Here is a 26,818-nt window from a genome sequence, read left to right as displayed (position 1 = left end):
CGTCAGTAAGCAGGTTATTGCTGAGCAGGTGCTGCTTGACAGCACTGTTGATCACACCATCCAGCACAATGGGCAGTAATTTTGTATATGGAACATACTTGGGCAATTTTCCACATTGTTAGGTAAATGCCAGTTATTGTAGATATATCGAAACAGCTTGGCTAGGGGTGCACCAGGTTCTGCAGCACAAGTCTTTAGTATTATCTTTGCAGTATCCACTAGCTGCAACATTTCTTGCTATCACATGGAGTGAACCAAATAGGCTGTAGACTGGTGTTGGTGATGCTGGGGATCACTGGAGGAGGCGGAAATGGATCATCCACTCAGCACTTCTGCCTGAAGATTGCAGTCAATGCTCAAGCTTATCTTTTGCAGTGATGTATTGAGCTCTTCCATCATTGAGGATGGAGATATCTGTGGAGCCTCTGCCTCCAGTGAGTTGTTTAATTGTCCAGCAGCACTCATGACTGGATTTGGCAGGACTGCACAGGTTAGATCAGTTCCGTTGGTGCGGGATCACTTAGCTCAGTCCATTACTTGCTACATATGCTGCAAGTAGTCCTGTTTGTTGGCTTCACCAGGTTGACCCCTCATTTTTAGGTATGCCTGATGCTGCTCCTGGCATGCTCTCCTGCACTTTCCATTGAATTAGGGCTAACCCCCTGGCTTGATGGTAACGATTAAGTGGGGAAGGGGAAGGGAATGGGATATGCCAGGTTGCAAGACAGTAGATTGTGTTAGAGTAAGTTTTGTTGTTGATGGCTCACAGCACCTCATGGATGCCCAGTCTTGAGTTGCTAGATCGGTTCATGGTCTGTCCCATTTCGCAGCGATAATGCCATACAACATGATGGAGGATATTCTCAATGTGAAGGCGTGACTTTGTCTCTATAAGAAACGTATGGTCTTGACTCTTCCCGTCATGGATATTTGCATCGGAGGTTGGCAGATTGATAAGGCTAAGTCTATGACTGTCATTAGGCAAGGGAGTGAAAATGTTGCTGTACTCACTGAGCTATATCAATATCACAAGTGACAGCAGCATATGCAACCAACACACACACACACACAGGAACAGTCTCAAATTTGAAGTGCTGTAGTCAAGTCAACAAAGACAGAGAAACAGATGCACCACCAAGCACAGGATCAACAACAACCTCCAACAGCTGCTGAACAGTCTCCATATGACAAGATCACAGCTGAAGATGGACAGGATATACAGGAGGCCTAAAACTGACCATCCTCAAAGTCTGAAAGTCTGGGTACGGACTGCGGGAGCTGCCATTATGCCTATATCTCTGAGAACTCTTCTGTTCCTTCTTCATTCCAAGAGCCATATTCCTCACAAGGATGGCTCCTGGGAGACAAGATTTACCCTCTTCAACCATGCCTGATGATCCCTGACTGAGACCGAGTGCAAATACATCGCAGCCAGGACTTTTGTAGAGATAACAGTAAACCTCCCAAAGATTAGATCCCAAAGATTGGAAGTACAGCACCGATCATGTGCATCATATAATCCTGGTACACTGTGCTCTACACAACTGAAGCAGGCAAATAGGTAATGTGACAGACTCTGAAGAACTAGAAGCAGAGCAAACAGTGCAAGAGCAACATCACCTTCTGCATGATGTACTGTAGCATCGGACACAACAAGCCAGACAGGACATCATTGACATTGGTCCCAGTAAAGTCAAAATTGAAATTAAAGATAAGTTTATTAACTACATAACTGACACACAGAGTGATTGCTTCGCTACTTCTTATAAACAGCAAAGAGGAGGACAGGACATGAGAGAAGATAAGTTATAAATTACAAGATTTGTTAAATCCAAAGGCATTGGAAATCAATTCTCACGACTTATAAGTTCTTGGAAGGTCACTGTCCAATGACAGTTTCCTCATCGAACTAAGCTTAGTAGTTGTCCAAAAATAAAACAGAGGATTGAACTTGATGGAGATCCAAGACCAGCAAAAACAAATTGCTGGAGAAACTCAGCCGGTCTGACAGCATCTGTGGAGAGAAAGCAGAGTTAATGTTTTGAGTCCAGTGACCCTCCTTTGGAACTGCAAGCCCTGCTGAATTTGTTACTGGACTCAAAACATTAATTCTGTTTTTGCTCCACAGATGCTGCCAGACTGGCTGAGTTTCTCCAGAAATTTGTATTTTCTGTTTGTGAGTAGTTTTCCTTTTTGCAGGCAAAGTTTCAGTTTCTTCCAGCCAGCAACTTGGAGACAGAGACAGAGTGTCTGAGGCAGGCTGCAAACGCCTGCTCTCCCTCTGGAAGGTCAAACATCAACTGACTTACACTCCCAGAATGCTTTATTTAAGCAATTCATCAAATTCAGATTTCAAATATATGACAAAGTCAGGTATATCAGGTGTCAAGTGTCCCATCTTGACTGAAAGGTTGTTAAGCTAACAATGTAGCTTTATCAACCCCCCCCTTCAGACTCTCTAATGTGGTTCTCCTTTCTTTTCCTGTAATAGCATTAGCACTCAATTTAGTTTCTTGGGCCTTGATGTATTCTTTTATCCAAAGCTTGCTTGAAAATTAATTAGATGATCTGCTTTGGCCATTTTGAGTTCAACAAGATGGTCCAATTTTTTAAAAGAAGAATAATTCAAATGAAAAATACTGACAACAATCGAGTTTTCTTTGGCATTCCCTTCATAGACTCTGGTCATGACAATTGCAAAAATGAAGATGTTGTCACCAGCAAACAATGCATCTGTCACCGGTGGAGAAAGTGACAATCTGGTTGATCTGTCAAATACTTGCAGTGGTTTAGAAGTTTATGGTGCTGTATAGCTGACTGCTTAGTCAAGCTTCACTGTTACGGGAAGCGACGTAGATCAGCCAGAAAGGATTGTATTGCTAACTTTAAGGGGAGGTGAGAAGACAGATTTTTTTAATATTTCCAGCTCAGTAAATGTGGGGCATCAAATAATGACAGATGTAAACATATTGTCATGTCCGGTAAGAAAATCCGCTTTTAAAAGCACCTGACTATTCAAAATTGGCACAATCTATAATAACAAAAACTAATGCGGCAAACAAAATAAAAGATACACATTGATATATATTGGGAAGTGAGAGCAGAAAATTTGAGGTTTCTTTTTATGTATCAGAGCTCCCAAGTCTTATTGGACCTCCAAACCTCAAGCTTTACATGGCGTAGAAAATACTGTGTTTGAGACTAATACTTTTTGAGACTAATATGGATGATTTCAAATGTGCCTGTACTGAAACTGATTTTCCACAGTTTAGACCATTTGCTTAACCTATTAACATACCCTTGTCAAGTTATGTTACCATTTATATTGTTTTTAATACTCATATTTTAATGTCAATGGCAAACTTAAAACAAAGGTCGTTATTCCATCTTCCAAGTTATTCATAAATATGGTGGGGTATTGGTCACATTCGTCCAAATGTGGCACCTGCCCATAACTCTGCTCTTTATCTCTCAGCAAATTCCTGACCAGATTAGCAATTTGCCTGGAATTAGTATTCATGTTGTTATACTTCCTACTTTTTTGTTAGCCATTATAAATTGAATAGTTATAACATAAATGCATCAAGGTTTGCAGCCAGGAATTCAGACTGAATGAAAACTAAATACCCCGAGTATATTTTTACCTCTACTTTCTTCCATCTTGGTGTCTCACTTCAAATTTACAAAGTTAAATATGTGCAAGGGTCCTATCCAGGCTTTCTTCTCCCGACCTTGCTGTTGATACACTACACATTGCTGTTGCTCAGGGAACAGTCCTTAAATGATTTAGCAGTTCAACAAAATCAGCCGTACGGTTTGCCATGACAACAGAAAACGAAGGAAAAAAAACTGAGCCTATTAAAAGAAAGCCTGTTCTTGAGGGAATGCAGAAGTCTGCCTGATAAACAGCTCTGTTCGTGCACAGCAACAGAACATATTGGGCCTGTCAGGAAAGAAATTTGATTGGGCATATGCCCTTGCTATGAATATCCAGTTATTTATTTAAAGATCTTTGTATTAATGATAATGTTGACATGTGCACTCTTTCTGAATTTTAAACGTCTTGCATTTTAGACAGGTAACTGTAAGGCTCTAACCTCACCCTATCTAAGGCTTTGCTCTCTGCTTCTGGACATTACTTAACCCCCCTTGGTATTACTGCCTTGTTACTAATTGCAGGTACACAGTGTTCTTGATCATTTATCTGCAACATATTTCATTTAAAACTGATAATCATCATTCAAGCCAAATTTGAATTTTTAAAAGAGAACTCTGCCATCTTACTACCTGGTGCAGGAGGTCAGATTGAGATGGATGAGGGACTGCTATATTCCCACTCCATCTTCACCACCTATCTCCTCGCCTGGTTTCTACCAGGCAGGCAGATAAGAAAATAATCCATAGGAGCTGTCTGCAACAGAAAATAGCAAGCCTTTTAAGTTGTATGGAGATGCAGACCTGTTTTCAAATAGACATTGTTTCAACAACAGGACTGTGTAAGCCCCTTGATTTAATATGTACTATGTGGAGGACGAGCAGAGAGTACAGTGTGGATATGTAACATTCAAAAATATAACCATGTCTCAATATAGTGTCATGATACACCAGTTGCAGGGACTGTAGCCAGCTTTGAAACAGAAAACAATAAATTAGCTACATTATCATGTAAATGTTCAAACAATTTTACATTTTGTATGCAAATTTGTATATAATCAGAGTTGAGAAAATTTCATTGAAGTTGACAATACTTGAATAAAATTTAATTATTCCAATGGTTGTAAGTCAGTGGCCAAAATATATTTATGACATAACATCTCTTGACTCAAAGCAAATTGGAATTGCATTAATTAATGCTGAAAAGGGGTAAGCCATACTTTGTAACACATACAAATCACTCAAGTTGCTGGCAGTTTTTCAGGTGAAATCTGAAACGTAAAAGCATTTTCCAAGTTGTTAGTTTGCATTATCAAACATCAGATTTGAGTGATCGCAGCTTGTGATTACTTACCCCAGTTAAACGTATTTCCTTGAAACACAGCCCCAGCTTAGCAGCAAAAAAAGTGTGTACACTTTAGCATAACACTCCCGACATTATAAACCAATTCTTAGTCTGATACATTGTGGGCAATGTATCAGGGATTATCCCTGTATGGTATACAGCAGTACTGTATACATCAGTATTTCCTTTAAATTCCACTTTGCATGCAAACAACTACAACAAATCATAACTATGAGCAGTGACAGAACCCTACAATGAACAGAACTAATCAAATCATTTAAAAGAGCAGCTTTAAAACAAAAAAAAATATGATGATATTCTGTTCTCAGTGGAAAGTGTAAACTGCAAAGGCTGTATCCCATGGGACTGTCTCACTGCATTTTCCTTATGGAAAAAATCTGTCAGACTTTAACAACAATATTTGATGTTTAAATAGCTTTGATAGTACGAAGATCTCTTATTCTATTCCTTAATGCTACCAAATCCCAAAGCTTTCCTACTATTCTGCAATTATTACAACCAGCACATTGAGAGATCAGGCAATGTAATGTCCCAATGCTTCCCGTTCTCCATTTCCCCAGAACTACACTCAAAAATACTCAAAAATCATTTACTGTATCATTTTGTCTGCATTACCACAAGCAGGAAATTTTATTGCATCACTGACTCATACTTCGTACAGATAATCAATCTTCCCAATTGATTATCCCATTTATAATCAATATAACTGATTTTACATTTGTCAACGCTTCATTCATTATAATATAAACTAAATAGTCATCTTATTCCTCAATTACACCAGAAGAGTCTTCCATGCCTATTACACATTCTCCCATTATAATAACATTTCAGGCTGTCTTCCCATTTTCAAGGTTTGAGCACCTTACTAACTTCTTATGAGTGTTCAACCTATGGACATTAGTATTGGCCCAGCTGCTACACTCCTTGATGCATCTCTCTGCAGAGGTATTTTCATTTATGAACAAAGTCCTTTCCATCTATGAACTTATTGTGGATGATTATGTTAATTTTATAGCCTTGACCCAAGCCTGGCTGAGGGGTGATAACAAATTCTCCACAACTGTAGCCTCATCCCTTGGCTCTACGTTCCATTGATTGCCTGACCAAGATGATTGTGGCAGTGTTGTGGCACTTACCACCAAGTCAGTCCTCGCAGACACCTAGCACTTGATCCTCCATTGAGCACCTTGTCCCGATCTACCTCTTCAACACCTCATTAGATTTTTTTTTATATTAGATTCCCTACAGTGTGGAAACAGGCCCTTCTGCCCAACAAGTTCACACCTACCCTCTGAACAGTAACCTATCCAGACCCATTTCCCTCTGACTAATGCACCTAACACAATGGGCTATATAGCATGGCCAATCACCTGACCTGCACATCTTTGGGCTGTGGGAGGAAACCGGAGCACCCAGAGGAAACCCACGCAGACATGGGGAGAATGTGCAAACTCCACACAGTCAGTCACCCAAGGCTGTAATTGAACCTGGGTCCCTAGCGCTGTGTGAGGCAGCAGTGCTAACTACTGAGCCACCGTGCTACCCCAAATCTTGATTCTTTACAACTTCAAGTACCAGGCCAATGTTCTCACCAAACTCTCTTAACTGCTTTCCACCCCAAGAACCAAATGGCTTTGAACTCTAGCTGATTTCAACTTTCATTTCAATTCATTAATTTCTCCCTCTGAGTGCATTTGCTTAATTCACTATTCATGCAAGCTCCCCAGTTGATCACATAGATTTATGTGAAGGCTACCTCAAATCTCTCTGGTTTCAATATTAGGGTCAAGCCAGGATCTTGTTTAATCTTCATGGATTAGAAGATTTTTTTTCTTGTGATTTCTTTCATCATAGTCTCATTTTGTATTTGCATAAGTTTAAATGATTCTCTTATTGACATCTTCATGGTTTATCTCATTGATGCTTCTGTAGGGCTGGGGCACATTGGTTACTTTTACTTTATTTCTCAGGCACTTTACACAAATCATTACTGTAGGGTTCACTACAAATATTTGTTGTGTATACTGTGTAAATAGGTATGGAAGGGGATGATTTATCATGAAGGGTATGATGAGCCACTGGGATTCAGCTGGGGGACATGAACTTGCAAGGAGGCTGTTATGAAGATAGACAAGAAAGATCTTTTGAGATTACCTTTCAAAATATCCCTTCATTCAGACCATGGCTTATGACTCTGAGGGTCCACAAACCACCAGTTATAATCATAAAATCATACAGCACAGAAACAGACCCTTCAGGCCAACTTGTCCATGCTGACCAAGTCTCCCAAAGCAAACTAGACCCACTTTTCTGCATTTGGGCCATATCCTGCTAATTCTTTCCCCTTCATTCACTATCCAAATGTCTTTTAAATGTTGTAACTGTACCTGCACTCACCACTTCCTCTGACAGTTCATTCTACATACAAACCACCCTCTGCGTGAAAAGGTTGCTCCTCAGGTACCTTCTAAATCTTTCTCCTCTCACCCACTCTAGCTAGTCTTTACAGGACACTTATCTTGGAGCAGCAGTTGGGAAACCCCGCAGTTGCAGCTGGGTACACACCACTGGTAAGCCCATAAACCTAGTACGGTGTGGATTCGGGCCTAGTACATAAAAAGCATTTGACTTGGAAAATATGCAGAGGCTGTGGAACGTTTCAGGTAAGGAAATAAAGATGTGGGTTCATTACACTCAACCTCATTTCATAAAAGCTGGGAATGGGTCAAAAATGCATGTCGCTCTTCATTTTTAAAATGGTTCAGGAAAATCTGGCCTATTACATCATGATGTAAATTTACAAAGCCACCATGACAGTTCTAAAAGTTGCTAACAGAACTTAATGCATACAATCTTTCCTTATTCTTGAAACTCTCAAGCTGGGGACAACCCAACTGTGCTTGGATATATTTCAATATTGTTCACATGATATCAACTAATTTAAATCAGGGTTCCCTACCTGGTTGCACCAGACATAACGTTTGCTCCCTCTTGTGTTTGATGTGCTGAACGCTCCACTCTGTTGCAGCTCCAGAGTTTGGTTTCCGTCCACTTTCTTCCTCTTCACTCACTGTGGGAAACGTCAACAGGGAACTGGCTGACTTCGAAGGGGATTTAACTGGAGACACTGACTGGCTGCTGGGACATCCTGTATCATCTGCCCAACGAGGACAAGAAAGAAAACAATCAGGTGATTGGAAGCTCGGATCATTCGCAGGACCTGATAACATGCTATTTCTGGGTTCATGATGCAATGTTACTTTCATGTGCAAAGTTTCTAGTTAAGCTAAAGAGGAGTTCAGTCTTCATCTACATCCAAGCTACCTTCAAGCAGAAATGATCTGGAGGTGCCAGTGTTGGACTAGGGTGTTCAAAGTTTAAAAATCACACATCACCAGGGTACAGTCCAACAGGAGTTGGAAGAAGCAGCGCTCCGAAAACTAGTTCTTCTAAATAAACCTGTTGGACTATAAACTGGTATTGTGTGCGCTGCTGGAAAGCCCTTCCTGATGAAGGGCTTATGCATGAAACGTCGATTCTCCTGCTCCTCGGATGCTACCTGACCTGCTGTGCTTTTCTAGCAACACACTCTTGAATCTGATCTCCAGCATCCGCAGTCCTCACTTCCTCTTATAACCTGCCGTTGTGCAATTTTTAACTTCAAGGTGAAACAACTCTAAGGCAGACTGAAGCGATGTAAATTATTTCACCTACTGATGCTCAACTGTTATATTTTCAGTACATTAGTTTTGAAGATGTTAGATTTGTAGCTTTAAAGCCAAAACCTATTTGGAAATAGGAAATGGCCAACAATTTTGTTGTTAATTTACGAATCCTACATATGGTTACCTTCAGGAATTACCAAAAATGGAAATCCAGGATCATGGGTTGAATTTTCCCAGCCATTGATCATGAGCATTGGCAAGAAAGAGGAGAGCTAAAAAAATGTTGAAGGGCCAGGTGGGATTCTCACCAGGGAGTGGCTTGTTCGTACACATTAGTGTTATGCATTTAAGTGACTGCTGGACAGGCACAGGGAAAGCTGAGAGTTACGGAATGCGTAGGTTAAGTTATTATTTTTTACATTAAACCTCACAACATTGTGGACCAAAGGGCCTGTTCTGTGCTGTACTTTTCTATGTTCTATTATATAAATTCAACTAATTGTGGAGATGCTGAATAAATTTAAAGCAGGAGTGGTTACGAGGCGATTTGCCAGAGTTGTTCCAAATTGAATTGTCTTGATAGAGTTAATAAGGCACTGGCAGAATGGTTGCCAATTAGAGGATGTAGATTTAAAGTTATTAGCAAAAGAACTTGAGCAAAACATTTTCTTTACACACCCAGTTGCAATCTGGAATGCATTGTCTGAAAGGATGATTGAAAGCAATTCAGTAATGATGTTGTGAAATGAATTGGGTAAGTACTTGAAATGAAAACGTTGACAGGAGATTGGGAAATGAGCAGGCGAATGAGATTAGTGGATAGTTCCATCAGAGCCATGATGGACTGAATGAAATGATCTCCTTCTGCACTACATCAATCTATGATCCTTCTGTATTTATTATATTTTGTCCTTGTAGCATATGAGTGATAATACCTCATCAGCAAAATGGCTCAAGGGAAAAGGAGAACACAATTTAAACTAATAAAAGCTTCATTATGTAAGAATAACTCATGAATGCTCCTTGCTGCAACATGTAAGCTCCCATGAGTTGGGGGTCTGAAGTGATGGTGGTTGTGGGGGTGGGGAGTGTTGGGGGAGCGATTGCCCTGTTCAAAATAGTAAGTAGAATCAGGAAGATTCTAGACTTAAGAAATAATTGCCCTAATTTACTTTTGCACAACAATCTCTCTTTGTAAAATCACTTATCAATTGAAGCATTTATACAAATATATGATAATCATTTCAAGACAATTGTTTAATAAATAGATGTATAACCAGATATTGTTTTGATAGATGTTGTTTACTTTCGTCTATCAGGCAATACTTGAAATAGTTGAAGTATGTTTCCATTTCGTTAATGGGGGGGGAAGAGGAGGAGGTGGCTGTTTCCCAAGTGCATGATTAAAGGCAGGAGCTCTGGACTGCTAGAAATAGCTGCAGATAGTGACAAGAGATCAAGTGAGAAACTTAGCAAGGCAAAGTAGCAGCAGACAAGAACCTTGTGAGGATTGATTATGCACAAGACAGTATAGTGGAGGCATGCAGGGAATTAAGGCATGAATCGGAGGGAAAGTTTTGCTAATTTCAGAAATAATCCACCAGATTATTAAAACCAATTGTTTATTTACAATCTCTTCTTGTTAAATAACCTTAAATAATATTCTAACTTCAAAAAAGGTCTGCATCAAGGGCCAATAATACGCTTACAGGAGCTGCGTCATATTTAGCTGTGAACGAATGAATCCACATCACCGGATCAAGCAAAGTCAGCTGATTTGCATAGTAATTGCTCTAGGGCACTTATGACGTAGGTAATGAACTAGGAGGCCCTAATTGCTCCAGAGGTGTGTAACAGCATCTCTCAATGGGTGGATTAGAGAAAATTAGGTCATGGGCTTTAGTGGTGCAATGGTAGTGTCTCTAACCCTGAACTGGGAGGACCGGGTTCAGGTTCCACATTGGTTCCAGAGGTCTGCTCTGAACAAATTGATTAGAAAAAAAAAGTGTTCAAATGCAGCTCTAAGAAGAATTGGAAATATTAAGACTCCACTGTCATAAACCAGCAATGATTGCTTCCTGTGGTTGGGTGTGCTACATTTTCCATACCTGGAAAAGCGCGGACTAGGAAATGGGGTAAGGGACAGTAAATCAGAGGATCATGATTAGCAGACCATTCAGCCCATGGAGTTTGTTCTGCCATCAATTAGGTGATGGCCTGATCAAATAATCCTCAGTTGCATTTTCTTGTCTTTTGCCCATAACCCTTAAATTTCTTACTGATTAAAAATCTGTCTATTTCAGCCTTGAACATAAATCATGATCCATTTTCTGTACCCATCTGTGGTAAACAATTCTACACATTCACTAGCCTTTGCAAAGCAACTTTTAATTTGTTTGAATTGGCAAAGGTATTTCTCCTAATTTCTGTTCGATTTGGATACCCCTTATTCAGAGATTGTGTGTCTTGATTCTGGTCTCATTTAGAAGTGGAAAAACCTTTCCGCATCTACCCTGTCAAACCCATTAAGAATCCTACATATTTCAGTAAGGTAGTGATCTACCTCCCCCCTTATTCCCTTATTCGCCTGCCCCTCAGAAGGTGCAGGCGTGGTTAGAGATATGGAATACATGTTGGCACACGCAGTGATGCCCACATCCAAAGGACAAAAAAAAAGTTCAATGGCTCCAGTTGCCTCGTAGGATGGTGAACTTACAGTCAAGTCTATATTTTAGATCGGAGTGTAGCCTTCCACACCTTTTTGCAACTGCATGAAGCACTACGGGTGAGATTCAAACTTCAGGCTCAAATGCAACATTTTATGAAGATGTATGACTCGCAATTGAAAGAATGCGGGAAGTACAGATCAATTCCACCATCTGGTAAATATTCTTCCTGCTGTAGAGGTGCTCTATTTTGCTTTGGCTATAAATGTCTTAAATTTGACAAAAATCTAAAAACCCAGCAGCAACAATCTGATTCTTTTGATTCATATGTTGGAAGATAATGTTGCTTTAGCTTCTATATTGTCCCAGTTCCATTGCTGTTTCACCTGTCATTGTACACCAGACTTCCGAAATGGAAAATTAGTAATTAAGAACAAACAGAACAGATACATGTTTACCCTTAATATTCTGCCCATGGTCTTGGTAAATGCAATCTCAGCTTACATTTCATATAATGTTCATTTGGGAACTGTCAATAGAATCACAGAATTGTTATACTGGAGGAAGTGGCCATTCAACTGTCTGCACTGCTCTCTAAAAGCATTTTACCTTAATTTCAATAACCCTGCATATTGGATAATTTAAATAGAAAACAATGCTCTCTGAATGCCTTAATTAAACCTACCCCTGCCGCAGTTCCACACAGTACATTTCAGATCCTAACTCGCGATGTGAGATTTTCTTTCTAACTTCACACTGGTTTCTTTAAAGCTCTGCCATCTCCATTCATTGAGTGTGGACAGTTTGGACAGATTTAAATCTGTCCAATCTGCTCATGACCTCAAATCTTCTACTAAATTTCCCTATTGCCCCTAAAGAAAACAAAAAAAAGTCTCAACTTCTCAAATCTTTCCTGATAACTGAGGAACCTCATCCCAAGTTTCATTCTCATAAGCCTTTTCTGTATTGTCTTCATTGCATTCACATTCTTCTCAAGAACATGGCACTCAGAACCTGACAATACTTCAGGTGAGGTCTTATTTAAGTTTATAATAACCACCCTGCTTTATTACTCTATGCCTTTAGTTATAAACTTTAGAATATTAATTATTCATTAACTACTCTCTCCAAGTGTCCTGCCAACTTTACTGACTTATGTACATACACACCCCACCTTTTTGCTCTTGCACAACATGTAGAATAGTAACCTGGCTCTCCTTGGTTACACCTTGGTTTTGTACCAAGGTGTATCACTTCACATTTCTCTGAACTGACCTACATCTGTCACCTGCCTGCTCTCTCCAGCAATGTGCCAATGTCCTTAAGCTCTGCACTGTCCTGTTTATGGTTCATAATTGCCCCAAGTATTTTGTCAAAATGTGGGATTAGTTCTTTCCAACTCATTTGGGGTTATATGTGGGGGTCAGGAGAGCTATTTGCAGCTGCATAATCTCCAAATAGTAATTCAAAATTGTCCATACATTACATTTAGGATGACGGCCTCCTAAATAGAAAATTGTCTTTTATTTGGGGAAAAAGGGTTTTTAAAGAGGAAATGGAAAGTACATTAAAAGTGATCTGACATCTTATTTTTCAATTTTCTAACATACACATGCATATGGTTAAAATGCTAAACGAAAGTAAAACAGCTTTCCTCCCTTTAATTAATAATCAAATAATTGTAATTGGTCACATTGAAACATACACACAAAAAATTGAGTGCATTAAATTTTAGCTGGGAGAGAATAATTCATAAGATGTGATGGCTCTTAATGTTTCCTGTGTCACTGACACATTTATGTTGGAGAGCTAGTGGAGTAGTGGGAATGTCACCCCATTGGTAATCTAGAGGAAAAAAACTTTTATCTTGTCCTCACAAATATGCATGTCACACCTACAACTGCCCATGCAGTATTGTTAAGAGTGACCACAGCATAGACATTGTGGGAACAAAGTCCCATCTTCACACGGAGGTTACCCTCCATTGTTACTAGCATGTAAAATGGAATAGATTTCAAAAAAATCTAGCAACTCAAATCCTAGCACTTGAGATACTCTGGGCCATGAGCAATAGAACTGTGTTTCAACACTACCATCAAGTTGAGAAATGAATTCTGGTTTAATGAAGACTGCAGAAGGACATGCCAGGAGTAACAAAAGGAATACCTAAAAATGTGGTGTTAATCTGATGCGGCTACAGATCTGCTAAGCAGCAGAATTAGCATGCAACAGCTAGGGCTAAATGATTCCACAATCAATAGATTGGATCCACGTTCTGCAGTCCTGCCCATCAGTCATGAACTGTGGTGAAGGGGAAGCTAAATAACCTCATCTTCAGTGCGGAAGTCCAGCATGTAAGTGCAAAATTCAAGGCTGAAGCATTGGTGTCCATCTTCAACCAGATATATGGTGTGGATGATCCGTCTCAGCGTCCATCTGAAGTCCCCAATATCACACTCAGTCTTCAACCAATTCAATTCATCTAGCTGAAGGCACTGGTTACTACAAAGGCTAAGGCCGGACAATATTTAGGCAATAGTACTTGTGACATACTGTGCCTTTAAGACAGATGTGTCTGTCCTGTTTCTGTTGCAGAGAATTATTGCCATAGGGATGTCGAAATGACTCCTTCGGACAGGCACTTGGTGAACAGCTTTTGAATTCTCCCTGGGTGTTTTTTTTTAAAATGAGCCAAATGAATAATGAGTGGGCGGGGTCAGGGCTGACAGACCCAGAGTCATTTTTAGTTTTACTTTTAGTGAGTTGAAGGTGGCTGGCTGATGAAAACAGCTCGAGTAAAGTCTCAGATGAGCAACCTCCTTTTAAGAATCAAAAGGGACAGATGGTTTCTTTCTTCTGGACTGGAGAAAGACAGCACATGAGGATCGTAATCATTTTGCTGAATTGCAATTTTGCCAAATTGTATGTTCATTGTGAGGCTGCCTATATCAGACAGTTAATGATTAGTGGTTACATTATGTATTGTCTTGTTGACTATTTCAATAGAGTGAAAGTTATGACAATTCTTCTTTTCTCTGTATTTTAGTTGTGTCGTAAGAACAAGCGTTTTTTGATCAAGGCCTAATAGCGGACAAAACAAATCACATCTGGGACACAGCACTTGCACATACCTTTAACTAAATGTTAGGATTTAGGTTATTGCCTTAGAATACTTCGATGGCCTAGTCCATAATGTACTGAAGGTTTGTACTCTGAATTAGCTACACCACTAACTAACCAAGCTGTTGTTATAATGGCATTTACCCATCAACGTGGAAAACTGAAAACCAAAAAGTATTGTGGATGTTGGAAATCAGAAACAAAAACCGAAATTGCTAAAAGAAAAAAAGTCAGGTATAACAGCATCTGTGGAGAGAAAACAGAATTAATATTTCATGTCCAGTGACCCTTCCTCAGAACAGATGTGGAAAACTGCCCAGGTATACTCTGTCCATAAAAAGCAGAACAAATCCAACCTGGCCAATACTGACTGATCCAGCTTACTCTCATTTATCAGCATGGTAATGGAAGGGTTGTCAATACTGTCATCAGGCAGCACATGTAAAGAAATAGACTGATCACTGACACTCAGTTTGGGTTCTGATAGGGCCATGCAATTCCTGATCTTATTACAGCTTTGCTCCAACATTGTCAAAAGAGCTGAACTCCAGCTGTGAAGTGAGTGACACTGCCCTAGTCATCAAGGCAGCAAGTAAGAATGGTATCAAGGAACCCAAGGAAAACTGGGAATCAGGCAAAATCTTCTGCTTGTTGGAGTTACAACTCGCACAAGGGAGTACGTGTGTGATTGCTGGAGATCAATCATCTCATCCGGAGGGTGGCATTGCCACAGGAAAGTTTCCCAAATCCCAATCATTTTCAACTTCTTCATCAATGACCTTCCCTTCACCATGAGATCAGAAGTGGGGATACTTGCTGATGATTGCACAATATCCAGCAATTTTCATGACTCTTCAGCTACTGAAGTAGTTAGTGTCCATTTGCAGCATGACCTGGACAATATCCAATCTTGAGCTAATAAAGTAGCATGCAATATTCATTCCACACAAGTTCAAATTAATGACCATCTTCAACAAGAGAGCATCTAACCACGACCTCTTGATGTTTGATGGTATTACTACCACTGAATTCCTCACGATCAACATCCTGAGGATCATCATAGGCCAGAACCTGACTAGACCAGTCATATAAATACTATGGCTACAAAAGCTGGTCAGTGGCAAGGAAGTCTGCAGCAAGTAATTCACCTTCTGTCCACCACCTACAAAGAACAAATCAGGAGTGTGATGGATTACTCATTTGCCCAGATGAACAGGAACAATCTCCACCTGTCTGGATGAGTATAGTTCCAACAGTCAAGAAATTCAATGCTAGTAACAACTTGATTAGCAACCCATCACTTTCAACACTGATAAACAATGGGAGCAGTGTGGATGATTTACATGTTGCCACACAGTGACTCATCATGTCTCCTTCAATAGCACCTTCCAAACCTGCAACCAGTGGAGGTAGGAAAGTAGATGTAAGGAATGTCAAATCAGCGATGATGCTATTGAATTGCACAACAAGCTCAAGAGGCTGAATGGCCTATACCTGTTCCTTACGATTGTATAGGAGGACAAGGTCACCAGATGCATGGGAACCTCTAAGGCACACGCAACCAAGACTTAAAAAGTATTACCATTCTTCACAGTCACTGAGACAATATCCTGAAGTACCACCTTTCCAATAGCATTGTGGGTGTCAGTACAGGCCAAAGACTGTAGCAGATTAAGGAGGCAACTCATCGCCACTTTCCTGAATTTCAGGCAATTAGAGATGCACAAGATATACTGGCCCAGCCAGAAATGCTCAGATTCTGTGAATTTTTTTTAAAAAAGTATCACTTTTGAATGTCTTCAATAACAAAACATTTGTGCTTCATCAGCCCTTTCCATTTCAACAGATGGTGAGATGAACAAGGGAAGGAGTTACACAATTACTGGTAGGGCCCTAGGTAGTGTCAAACAGAGAGAGACTTAAGAGTTCTGATACATAGTTCTTTGAAAGTTACATCACAGGTCGACAGGGGGTAAAGAATGGCATTTAGCACACTTGCCTTCATTGCTCAAACCACTGAATTTGGAGTTTGGACGTCATGGTGAAGTTGTACAGGACATTGGAGAGGCCACTTTTGGAGTACTGTGCACAGTTCAGGTCATCCTGCTGTAGGTAGGATACTATTAAATTGGAGGGGGTTCGGAAAATACTTACCAGGATATTGCCATGATTGGAAGGTTTGTGTTGTGAGGAGAGGCTGCATAGACTGGGATTTTTTTCAATAGAGCATAGGTTGAAGGGTCACCTTATAGAAGTTTACAAAAGTATGAAGGACACAGACAAGGTGACTAGCAAAGTTATTTTCCTTAGGGCAGGGGAGTTAAAAACTAGAGGGCAATTTTTAAGGTGAGAGCAGAAAGATTTAAGAAGGAACCTGAGGGGCAATGTTTTCACACAGAGGGTGGTTCATGTATGGAATAGAAGTGGTAGATGCAGGTTTGGTTACACCATTTAAGACATTTGGATAGGTACATCAATAGAAAAGGGTGAGAGGGATCAGGGTCAAATGCAGGGAAATGGGACTAGTTTAGTTTGGGAAAATTAGTTGACATGGACAAGTTAAACCGAAGGGTCTCTTTCCATGCTGTATGACTCTGATTCTATAATCACAAAATAAATAGGTTTGATGACATCTACACATAAACCCATGTCGCTGCCATCTTCAAGTAAAACAAAGTAGTATTTTTAGGAGAATGGTGCTGAAATTAGGATGTTTAGATTTGGTTAAAATATAGATCTAAAACAAATAAATAGCTGACTTAGAGATCGATAAGATTGATGAGATAAGTTCTTTTATTGCATTTTAACATTTCATCCAGACATTTTGAAGTGGTTACCAGAGTAATGAAGCTATAGTGGTATTTGGCAGTTTATTAAAAAAAATATTAGCTTCAGCTTCACTTTGTTAAAAGTTATAAATTTACAAACAGGTCCAACTAAGGAGACATTAATTGATGTCTCTGCTGACTTTTTAAAAGAGAAGCAAAAGCCTATACTTATTACAATTAATCTATTTATTAATGGACTCATTCAGAACTGAATGACATAAAATAAATACTTAATTAAAACTAACTGCTGACTCCAAGGTTGAGAGTTGCAAAATGATTTGTTTCCAAAGCAGCACATCCAACGTAGTAATTACCTTAACCATTGCTTTTTGACCTCTGATGTCATACAAATGACAGATAGTACAGAAATGCAACTGTCTCAGATGTTCACCCAACTAAAGACATCTCCAATCAGGTTTCACAGAAGGTCCTGTTACCAACATTTATCAATTAACAGGCATGTCTTCAAAATAAAGTTTAGTCACAGATCCCTTAATATTTTACATTCAAATTCAATTTTCTTTAGGATAACATGCTATTAAACTGTTCAAATCCCAATGTCTATTGTAATTACTCACTACTTATTCATCATATTACACAATGTACTGTAGAGTCGTAGCATCAATTTAATTTATTGCTAAACATATTAGATTAGGACTTAAGTCACTGATAGAATGAAACATATACATAAAACTGTTCAAAAACGCATCCAAATACAATGTATATCTTCCCAAAGGAAAGAAGTATTCAGCTGTATTTAAAATATTCAGTTAATGGTATGGTATTGAGAGAATATTTTCTCCCAACTTACTGATGTTATTATAAAATTTATTTTCTTATGAGACTGAGTCATCACTTTGACCAAATCACAGAATGGTTACAGCATAGAAAGAGGTCATTCAGCCCACCACATCTGTGTGGGTTCTTTGAAGAAGCATTTCGCTATTGCAATTCCCCAGCCTTCTCCCCATAGCCCTGTGCATGTTTTCTTTCAGAATACAATCCAATTTTCTCTTGAACGCCTCGACCAAATCTGCAATGTTACGGTATAGTTATTTTTAAGAGACAGCTAGGGCAACTATGCTTGCACCATTTCATTAGGACGTATGAGGAATATTGGGCTGCACTTTTACTTATTGAATCACTTGCTGGGTCAGTCAGTCATGGGGATCTCAAGAACTGAGAATTTATACGCAGGCTGGAGTTTTTATTCCAGACCAAGTCTGTGTGAGGTCACCAATCAGACCATCGCTTGCCAACCAGCAACCAACTCCTGATACAGCAAGGAGTTCTTGATGAAACAAGACCAGGTAAGGTGGGGACAATCTTGAAAGATGGGATGTTGGCTTACTGAGGATGTTGGTTGACAGGTTCCTTAGAGCGAGATTTCAGCGTTCCGAGAGGAGGGAAAAAGTCGAACACCTGGACGATGGCGCAGAGTTGGGATGGAAAAGGAACCAGGGCCTAGGAGATGTTCATGAACCTTGAAGGGAAGAACCAGAGGGCTGGAAAGAGGTCAAAGGCTTCAGATAAGAGAATTGGAGGCTATGGAGAAATTAGTAGCTTGGAGATTGAATTGAAGGCCCAATGAGTGGAGTTGGGGGGTTGGCTGTGAGGTAGGAAAGAATTCAGGATTCTCAGAGGGTAAGGTAGGAGAAAATCAGTGGTGTGGCCATTGGGAGGGTGGGGAAAATATGGGTGGTCTGGTAGTGAAGTTGGATTGGAAGCCTAACGGTTGATGGGGTGAGGGTGAGGGTGAGTATATATGCTGCAGGGGAATTGGGGGCTGCTGTGGATGGTGAAGAATCCTGATGTAGTGGATGATAGGTGGTGGTAGGGGCAAAGTGAGGAGATTGCAGAGAGAGACGTGGGGGAGTCAGTGGTTCAGAAATTGGGCAAGTGGAACAGGAGCCGAGGGGCAAGTGTAGAGACTACTCCCTGCTGGAATTGGGTGCCTTGAGGATCCGTGGGATGGGGGTGAAATGGGAAAAATTGTCATGGTGGTGCCTGATAACAGAAACTGAGGCCTAAATCCTAAACATCAATGTAAAAGGCACTCATCTCCTGAATTACACAAAGTGTTTGCCTTGATGAAGCTACTGTGTTTCCGGCTTGGAAAACATATTCCAATAAAATTCACCACTTCGATCAATTAAATGTTCCAAACTATCTCTTTGCAGCATGTTTTTATACTTTCCATTTTCCTGACTCAGTTAGTTTCAGCTGAATTTTTCAGACTTTAAGTCACCCCTACCCCAAAAGCCCAGCTCAAACTCATCCTTGGATAAAGGTTTAAAGTTCCCTGGTTGTGGTTGTAACCTCTGTCTGAAATTATTGATGCAAACAACAGAGTGAGTAACCACAGCCAGAAAATAAAAGGAACATTGAAAGCCACACAGAAAAACGTGCTCAGAATCTACACTCAACACGTTGCTGATAAACACATCTCCCATAGGGCCTGCATTATTTACACTTTATGATATAAAGGATTGGCTTTCATTTGAGAAGGGTGGTTGCCTTTGTAACGCCCATTCAGGGATGAGGAAAAAAAAAGTTTGCCAAATAATTTGGTAAGACAGTGTCCATGTAAATGTGTTGTGGACACAGCTGGATGACCCTGTAAGGGAGACAGAGAGAGAGAGAGAACACTCCATTGTCTCAAAGCTGAAAATGGTAACCAGTGAACGTTTTGCATCTGGATTCCACCCTCTTTGGGACCGTTCCAATATTTTATCTGACATCACATTGTCTTGACTTTGGCAGCAGTCCTACAGATAGGAGAGACTGCAGCACAGTCACTAACCGGGTACAGCCTTGTTATCAAACTGTAAACAGAAATGCTGGGTTCCACACAAAACAGATGTCTGTGCAATGAAGGAGAGAGCACGTAGTCCTTGGGAGAGGTTTAAATAATGCAAGGAAACCCGAATAATGAACGCTCGCTCGCCAGAGAGGTACCTGAACAGAAGCTGATGCTGCTGACGGTGGTGGACCTCCGGGAGTGCCCGGAGCTCAGGTCGTAATCCCGACTCTCCTCCTCGGAGATCGGGGACTCGGAGGAGGGCGATCCTTTCTGGATGTGGGGATAAGGGCGGAGAACCAGTCTCGGGATGCGGCTGCGTGGACTTCGCTTCTCTCGCACCTTCTGATCCTGCCCAACAGAGAGAGAGAAAAAAAACGTGTGTGTGAGAGAGAGAGAGAGGGGGAGAGACTGCACACATCCTCCCGTCCGAACCGAGCCGGGAATAAAGCAGAGGAACAACATACCTGTTCCATCCCGGCTGTGCTGTGCCTCTAAAGGCAGCCAGGGGCTGTGTGTCTGCGGCAGGAGGAGTTGCTGCTGTCAGCCTCTCGGTCAGACATTGCGATCAGAGACACAGACACATAGAGAGAGAGAGAGAGAGAGAGCTGCAAAGCGACACGCCAGTTCCACTCCCCCCTCCAATTCCATGCAAATAGACAACTCACTGCGCCAAAAAAATTCCATCCCCTCTCTCTCTCTCTCTCTCTCTCGATCTAGAAAATAGCATTTCAGGGAGTCACCTTCTGCAGCAACGCCAACAGTCATCACTAATTTCTCCCTCCCTCCCTACACACACACATGCGACAAAATCTCCCACATCAGCATCAGCAACCCCTTCCCACACAAGAATCTAACCCATCCTGGGGCACCATCAGGTTGAGGGCTGGCAATGGGGTTAAGAAAGGGGAATACCAGAGCGACATTACCTTGTGATATTCATTAAACGGTCCCATCCCGCCTCTTCCTCCTGGAACCTATCGTTTGGGATGAAAAGAGATACATTAGACGCATGCGTGTGGCTGCAGAGGTGAGAGAGTGCACGTGGAGACTCTGGTAAAGGGAGTGGGTGTGCAGGGGGTGGCAGGCAGCGCCAGAGCAGATCAGTCAAATCCCACTGACCTTCACAACACATCTGGCCCAGTCCTCCTTGTCAATATCCAGGTCAAAGTCACCCTCACTCGTTCAGTTTTTCAATGTCCCAGCCCCTTAGTTTGGTCTAATTCCCTCAGACTAACCTTCCTGACCCAGGTATATACACCCTGTATTTGTTTCAAATACAGTAAATGATTTCATTTTGATTAAAAAAACGTATTTTTGGTTTATCATGGAAACAAATATATGTGGAAGAAAAACACAAAATTCAGCAATGTCTCCACCTAGCAACTGATGACTCATTTTGACCATTTTTGCACAGCATGGCAAGCCAATATTTTGAACATCAACATTTTTAGCATCCGAATATTCCACTGGGAATGACGTTTAGAGAAAAAGTGACAATCACATCTGTGGAATAATTAGCCTTGCAATAAAATCTTACTGCTACCCCACCCTTCCCTTTCCCCCTATTGTGTCAACTGTGCTAAGATGTAGCATCCTTGCCTGAGAAGGCATGGGTTCAACCCACACTCCAGAATTTGAAAACCCAATCTAGGCTGGCATTTTAATGCAACACAAAGACAGGAATTAATTGTCAAAGTTTAGATTGGATTCTAAATTGAAAACCCACAAACCAGCTTTGGTGAAGATTCCACAGCAGTATTCAAAGAAGAATGTCAGTGTTCCTGTGGCTAATGTTTGAAAAACAATACTGCAAAATTAGTGTATCTGTTCATTTGGTTCATGGCTGCGTGTTGGATCTTCCTTCAAATTGGTAGACCTACTTTGCAACGTTTGACAACAGTGACAACATTCAAAACTACTTGCATTCAAAATATTATGAGATCATGAAATGCATTATATAAATGCAAATTTCCATAACAATAAGTTACAGTACAATATATGGAGAAAGTGAGGACTGCAGATGCTGGAGATCAGAGTTGAAAGTGTGGCGCTGGGAAAGCACAGTAGGTCAGACAACACCCAAGGAGCAGGAGAATTGACGATTTGGGCAAGAGCCTTTCATCAGGAATGTGCTTATGAGCCGAGGGGGTGGAGAGATAAATGGGAGGGGGGTGTGGCTGGGGGGGAAGGTAGCTGAGACTGTGATAGGTGGATGGAGGTGGGGGTAATGGTGATTGGTCGGAGAGGACGGTGGAGTGGATAGGTGGGAAGGGAGATGGAAAGGTACAACAGGTCATGAGGGTGGTGCGAAGTTGGAAGGTTGGAACTAGGATAAGGTGGGGGGGGAGGGAAATGAGGAAACTGGTGAAATCCACATTGATGCCGTGTGGTTGGAAGTCCCAATGGAAGATAAGGCACTCTTCCACCAGGTGTCGGGTGGTTAGGGTTTGGTGATTGAGGAGGCCCAGGACTTGTGTGTACTTGGCAGAGTGTGAGAGATGAGGTGTTCGGCCATGGGGCAGTGGAGTTGGTTGGTGCGGATGTCCCAGAGATGTTCTCTGAAGGGCTTAGCGAGTAGGTGTCCTGTCTCCCCAACGTAGAGGAGACCGCATCAGGAGCAATGGGTAGAGTAAATGACATGTGTGGAACTACAGGTAAAACTCTGATGGAATGGAAGGCTCCTTTGGGGCCTTGGACGGAGATGAGGGGGGAGGTGTGGCATAGGTTTCCCGATTTCTGTGGTGCCACGGGAAGATGCCCAGAGGGGAGGGTGGGTTGGTGGGGAGTGTGGACTTGACCAGGGAGTCATGGAGAGAATGGTCTTTAAGAAAGCAGACAAGAGAGGGGGAGGGAAATATATCTCTGGTGGTGAGGGTCCATTTGTATGTGGTGGAAATGGCGGAAGATGATGCGTTGTATAAGGAGGTTGGTGGGGTGAAAGGTGAGGACCAGGGGTTCTGTCCTTGTTGTGGTTGGATGGGTGGGGTTCGAGGGCAGACGCACAGGAAGTGGATGAGATGCACTGGAGGGCATCATCAATCACATGAGAGGGGAAATTGCGGTCTTTAAAGAAGGTGGGCATCTGGTGTATTCTGTGGTGGAATTGGTCCACCTGGGAACAGATGCGGCAGAGGCGGAGGAATTGGGAAGAGGTCAGTGTAGAGTTGGTCACTGTTGATGGAGATGGAGAGGTCCAGGAAGGGGATCGAGGTGTCTGAGATGGTAGAGATGAACTTAAGGTCAGGGTGGAATGTGTTGGTGAAGTTGATGAACTGTTCAACCTCCTTGTGGGAGCACGAGGTGGCACTGATACAGTTATCAATGTAGCAGAGGGAAAGATAGGGAATGGTGCCAGTGTACCTGCGGAAGATCGACTGTTCCACGCAACCGACAAAGAGACAGGCATAGCTGGGGCCCATGGCTACCCTTTTTGTCTGGAGGAAGTGGGAGGATTCAAAGGTGAAATTATGAGGTTGAAGACCAGTTCAGCCACACGAATGAGAGTATCAGTGGAGTGGTACTGGTGGATATGCCAGTGGAGAAAGAAACAGAGTGCTTGGAAGCCCTCATCATGGCAGATGGAGGTGTATAGGGACTGGATGTCCATGGTGAAGATGAGGTGTTGGTGGCCCGGAAACAAAAGTTTTGGAGGAGGTGGACGGCGTGGGTGGTATCCCGAACGCATGTGGGGAATGCCTGGACTGGGGTATAGGACAACATCAAGGTATGTGGAGATGTGGAAATGTGGAGATGAGTACAGTACAATACAATGAGTACATGCAAAGGAAAACACAATATTTACAATATTGATGTAAATGGACAACGCTTTGGGCAAGTGAAGTCAGAAAAGTATATGAAAATCTTTTTTATGCATTGAATTGGAACTCTGTGCGATGGAATTTGAAACAATCAATGATTTCAAAAGGAAATTGGATGAATACTGGAGGGAAACAAACCTGCAGGACCAAAAGGATACAACATGGGATTGGGACTGATTAAGTAAGTCTACAGAGAGCCAGCATGGATTCAGTGAGCCAAATGACCTCCTTCTAATTACCCCAAGGCCCATCCTTCCATCCTGGGCTCTAACTGTCTACCTCAACCTTAAAAATACTTCATGACAAGTTCTTTGCAACTCTCTGTGGTGAAAATAATTTCACAGATTCACTGCAACCTGAAGAAATTCTTCCTTACTTCTGTGTTGAATGGGTGACAACATTCACTGAGACTATGTTTTCTGGTATAGAATCTCCTACAAGGGAAATCAACTTTCCCACATCTGCCACATCAAGAGTCCTCATGATCCTATATGTCTCAATAAGGTTGCCTCTAGTTGGGGCTTTACAGTGTAATTGATCAAAGCCTTTAGAGTTTGTCAGCTTCACAGAACCTCTTCCACCGTGCACTCATCCCAGTGACTGACACAACATGAATTGGAAACCTATAATAAATGTTAGGTAGAACACACAATAGAGAATCAAGTAGAGAGCATGAAATACAGGGAAAGAAAAATAATTAGAAGGCATCTACAGCACCCCAACACCACCTTAAATATTTACACAGTCTGCCATTGGTACATCATAGCGTAATGTGCATCTACCAGATACACTGTAACAACTCACTAAAGTGCATCAAGGCTCCTCTAACAGCAACTTCCAAATCTGTAACTTCTACCATGTGAAGGAACAAGACAGCATATGCATAAGAGCACCGCTACCTGAAAGTCACCCAGTCACACCCCATCGTGACTTGGAAGAATACCGCTGTTAGTTGACTGTTGCTGACTCAAAATCCTAGAATACCCTCCATGCATCAATGTGATTCTTCCCACCACATGACACACGAACCTTCTAAGACATTAGTGCAGCAACAACTTTGCAAATAAATTAGGGATGGTCAATAAATGCTGCCATCAATACGTACTTTGCAAAACTGAGTTTAAAAATCTATTTGTAAACTTTTCTATTCACAACATAAACTCACAATAGACAATGCTTTTAAGATCACCCTTAAAATTGTGCAACAATATAAAATGATAAAGACTCATGGTACTTTGTTCTACCTTAATGTAGAACATACAGAACTGCATCACAATGCTGATGTAGTGCAGTTTGAGAAACACATGAAGTTGAGGTAACAGATGTTAATGAAAATAGAGGACCCAGGCCTTGGAATATACTTGCCGTTATTCATTACTCAATAATATTAGCTAACATTATTTATTAAATCTGATATATATTCATAATTATTATGCATTACTTCTAAGTGTAGAGCGTGACCAGTATTTCCATTGTTAGCATTGATTATGATCATTTTGTCTCCAGGGGCAGTGTCGAGTAATACTAGAGTATGTACCGCTTGAGCCATACTTATAACAAGTGAACTCCTTTGCAGACCATTGAGCAACACAGTTCAGTGACTATTATATCTCAAATGCACTGCACAACATTACCACAGCTATGTCTTTGTTTTTGAGGAAAGTTGTGAGGCACCATAGAGTCATTAGAGATGCACAACATGGAAACAGACCCTCCGATCCAACCCGTCCATGCTGACCAGATATCCTAACCTCATCTAGCCCCATTTCCCAGCACTTGGCCCATATCCCTCTAAACCTTTCCTATCCACATAACAATCTAGATGCCTTTTAAGTGTTGTAATTATACCAGGCTCCACTACTTCCTCTGGCAGCTCATTCCATATATGCACTACCCACTGCATGAAAAAGTTGCCCCTTAGGTCCCTTTTAAATCTTTCTGCCCTCACCCTAAACCTATGCTCTCTTGTTCTGGATTCCTTCACCCCAGGGAAAAGGCCTTGTCTATTTATCCTATCCATGTTCCTCATGATTTTATAAATCTCTATAAAGTCACCCCTCAGCCTCCAACATTCCAGGGAGAACAGCCCCAGCCTATTCATTCTCTGCCTCTAGCTCAAATCTTCCAACCCTGGCAACATTCCAGAGTATACAATGAATTGCAAAAATATATTAATAAGTATGAAACATTTAGGTATTACAAATTCAATGGAACAAATATTGCATAACTTCTAATTGAAGATTCAAACTAATTGGGTAACTTTACTGAAAATGGAAATTGTAAAACACAGACTAAAATGTTTCAAATAATAAAATAAACATTCCTTATATAACAAGAAGGCTTCATTTCCACTGTTCTGCATTCAATAAAGACTGTTCAAGGGCATGCCAGAAGCAGCACCATGCATAACACAAAAGGTAGCAAACTGTTGAAGCTGCAACACATGCCTACTTGAATGTCAAACAGCTAACATAATCCCACAAACAATAGATCAGATCTAGGTTCTGCAGTTTGCCACATCCATCCATGAATGGTGGTGGACAATTAAATAACTAATAAACAGGAGGCAAAGGGTCCACAAATATCCCCATCTTCAATGATGGGTGAGCCCAGCACACTAGTGCAAATGATAAGACTGAGGTACTTGCATTAATTTTCAACCAGAAGTGATCCATCTCATCCTCTTACTGAAGTCTCCAGTACCGCAGATGCAAGTCTACAGTCAATTCAATTCACTTCACATGAGAGAAGAAACAGCCAAAGTGCCTGTGTACTGTAAAAGCTCTGGGCCTTGACACAACATGCTGGCATAACACTGAAGACATGGGGTCTAGAACTAGCCACGCCTGATAACGAGGATAAAACCTCATGAATTACAATCCTATCAGTCTACTCTTG

The 26,818-nt window shown here is 41.2% G+C and overlaps 1 protein-coding gene across 7 annotated transcripts in view; it reads right to left on the bottom strand.

The window, feature by feature from the left end:
• Nucleotides 1-26,818, bottom strand: part of LOC140477411 (syntabulin-like) — a 111,982-nt gene that overhangs the window by 44,600 nt on the left and 40,564 nt on the right. For 6 of the 7 annotated variants that reach the window (XM_072571253.1, XM_072571247.1, XM_072571248.1 and 3 more), the window contains exons 2-4: nucleotides 21,029-21,076; nucleotides 20,258-20,450; nucleotides 7,980-8,177 (exon numbers count right to left, since the gene is read on the bottom strand). In XM_072571253.1, the coding sequence (XP_072427354.1) occupies nucleotides 7,980-8,177; nucleotides 20,258-20,450; nucleotides 21,029-21,055 (418 nt within the window). In that variant the 5' untranslated portion in view covers nucleotides 21,056-21,076. Of the gene's footprint in view, nucleotides 1-7,979; nucleotides 8,178-20,257; nucleotides 20,451-20,566; nucleotides 20,938-21,028; nucleotides 21,077-26,818 lie in introns of those variants that run through there. The other variant, XM_072571254.1, reaches the window with a different exon arrangement.

This window comes from Chiloscyllium punctatum, chromosome 5 (assembly GCF_047496795.1).
Source record: "Chiloscyllium punctatum isolate Juve2018m chromosome 5, sChiPun1.3, whole genome shotgun sequence".
NCBI lineage: Eukaryota > Metazoa > Chordata > Chondrichthyes > Orectolobiformes > Hemiscylliidae > Chiloscyllium > Chiloscyllium punctatum.
The sequence above is the reverse complement of the archived record's forward strand: the minus strand, read 5'-3'. Positions and strand labels throughout refer to the sequence as shown.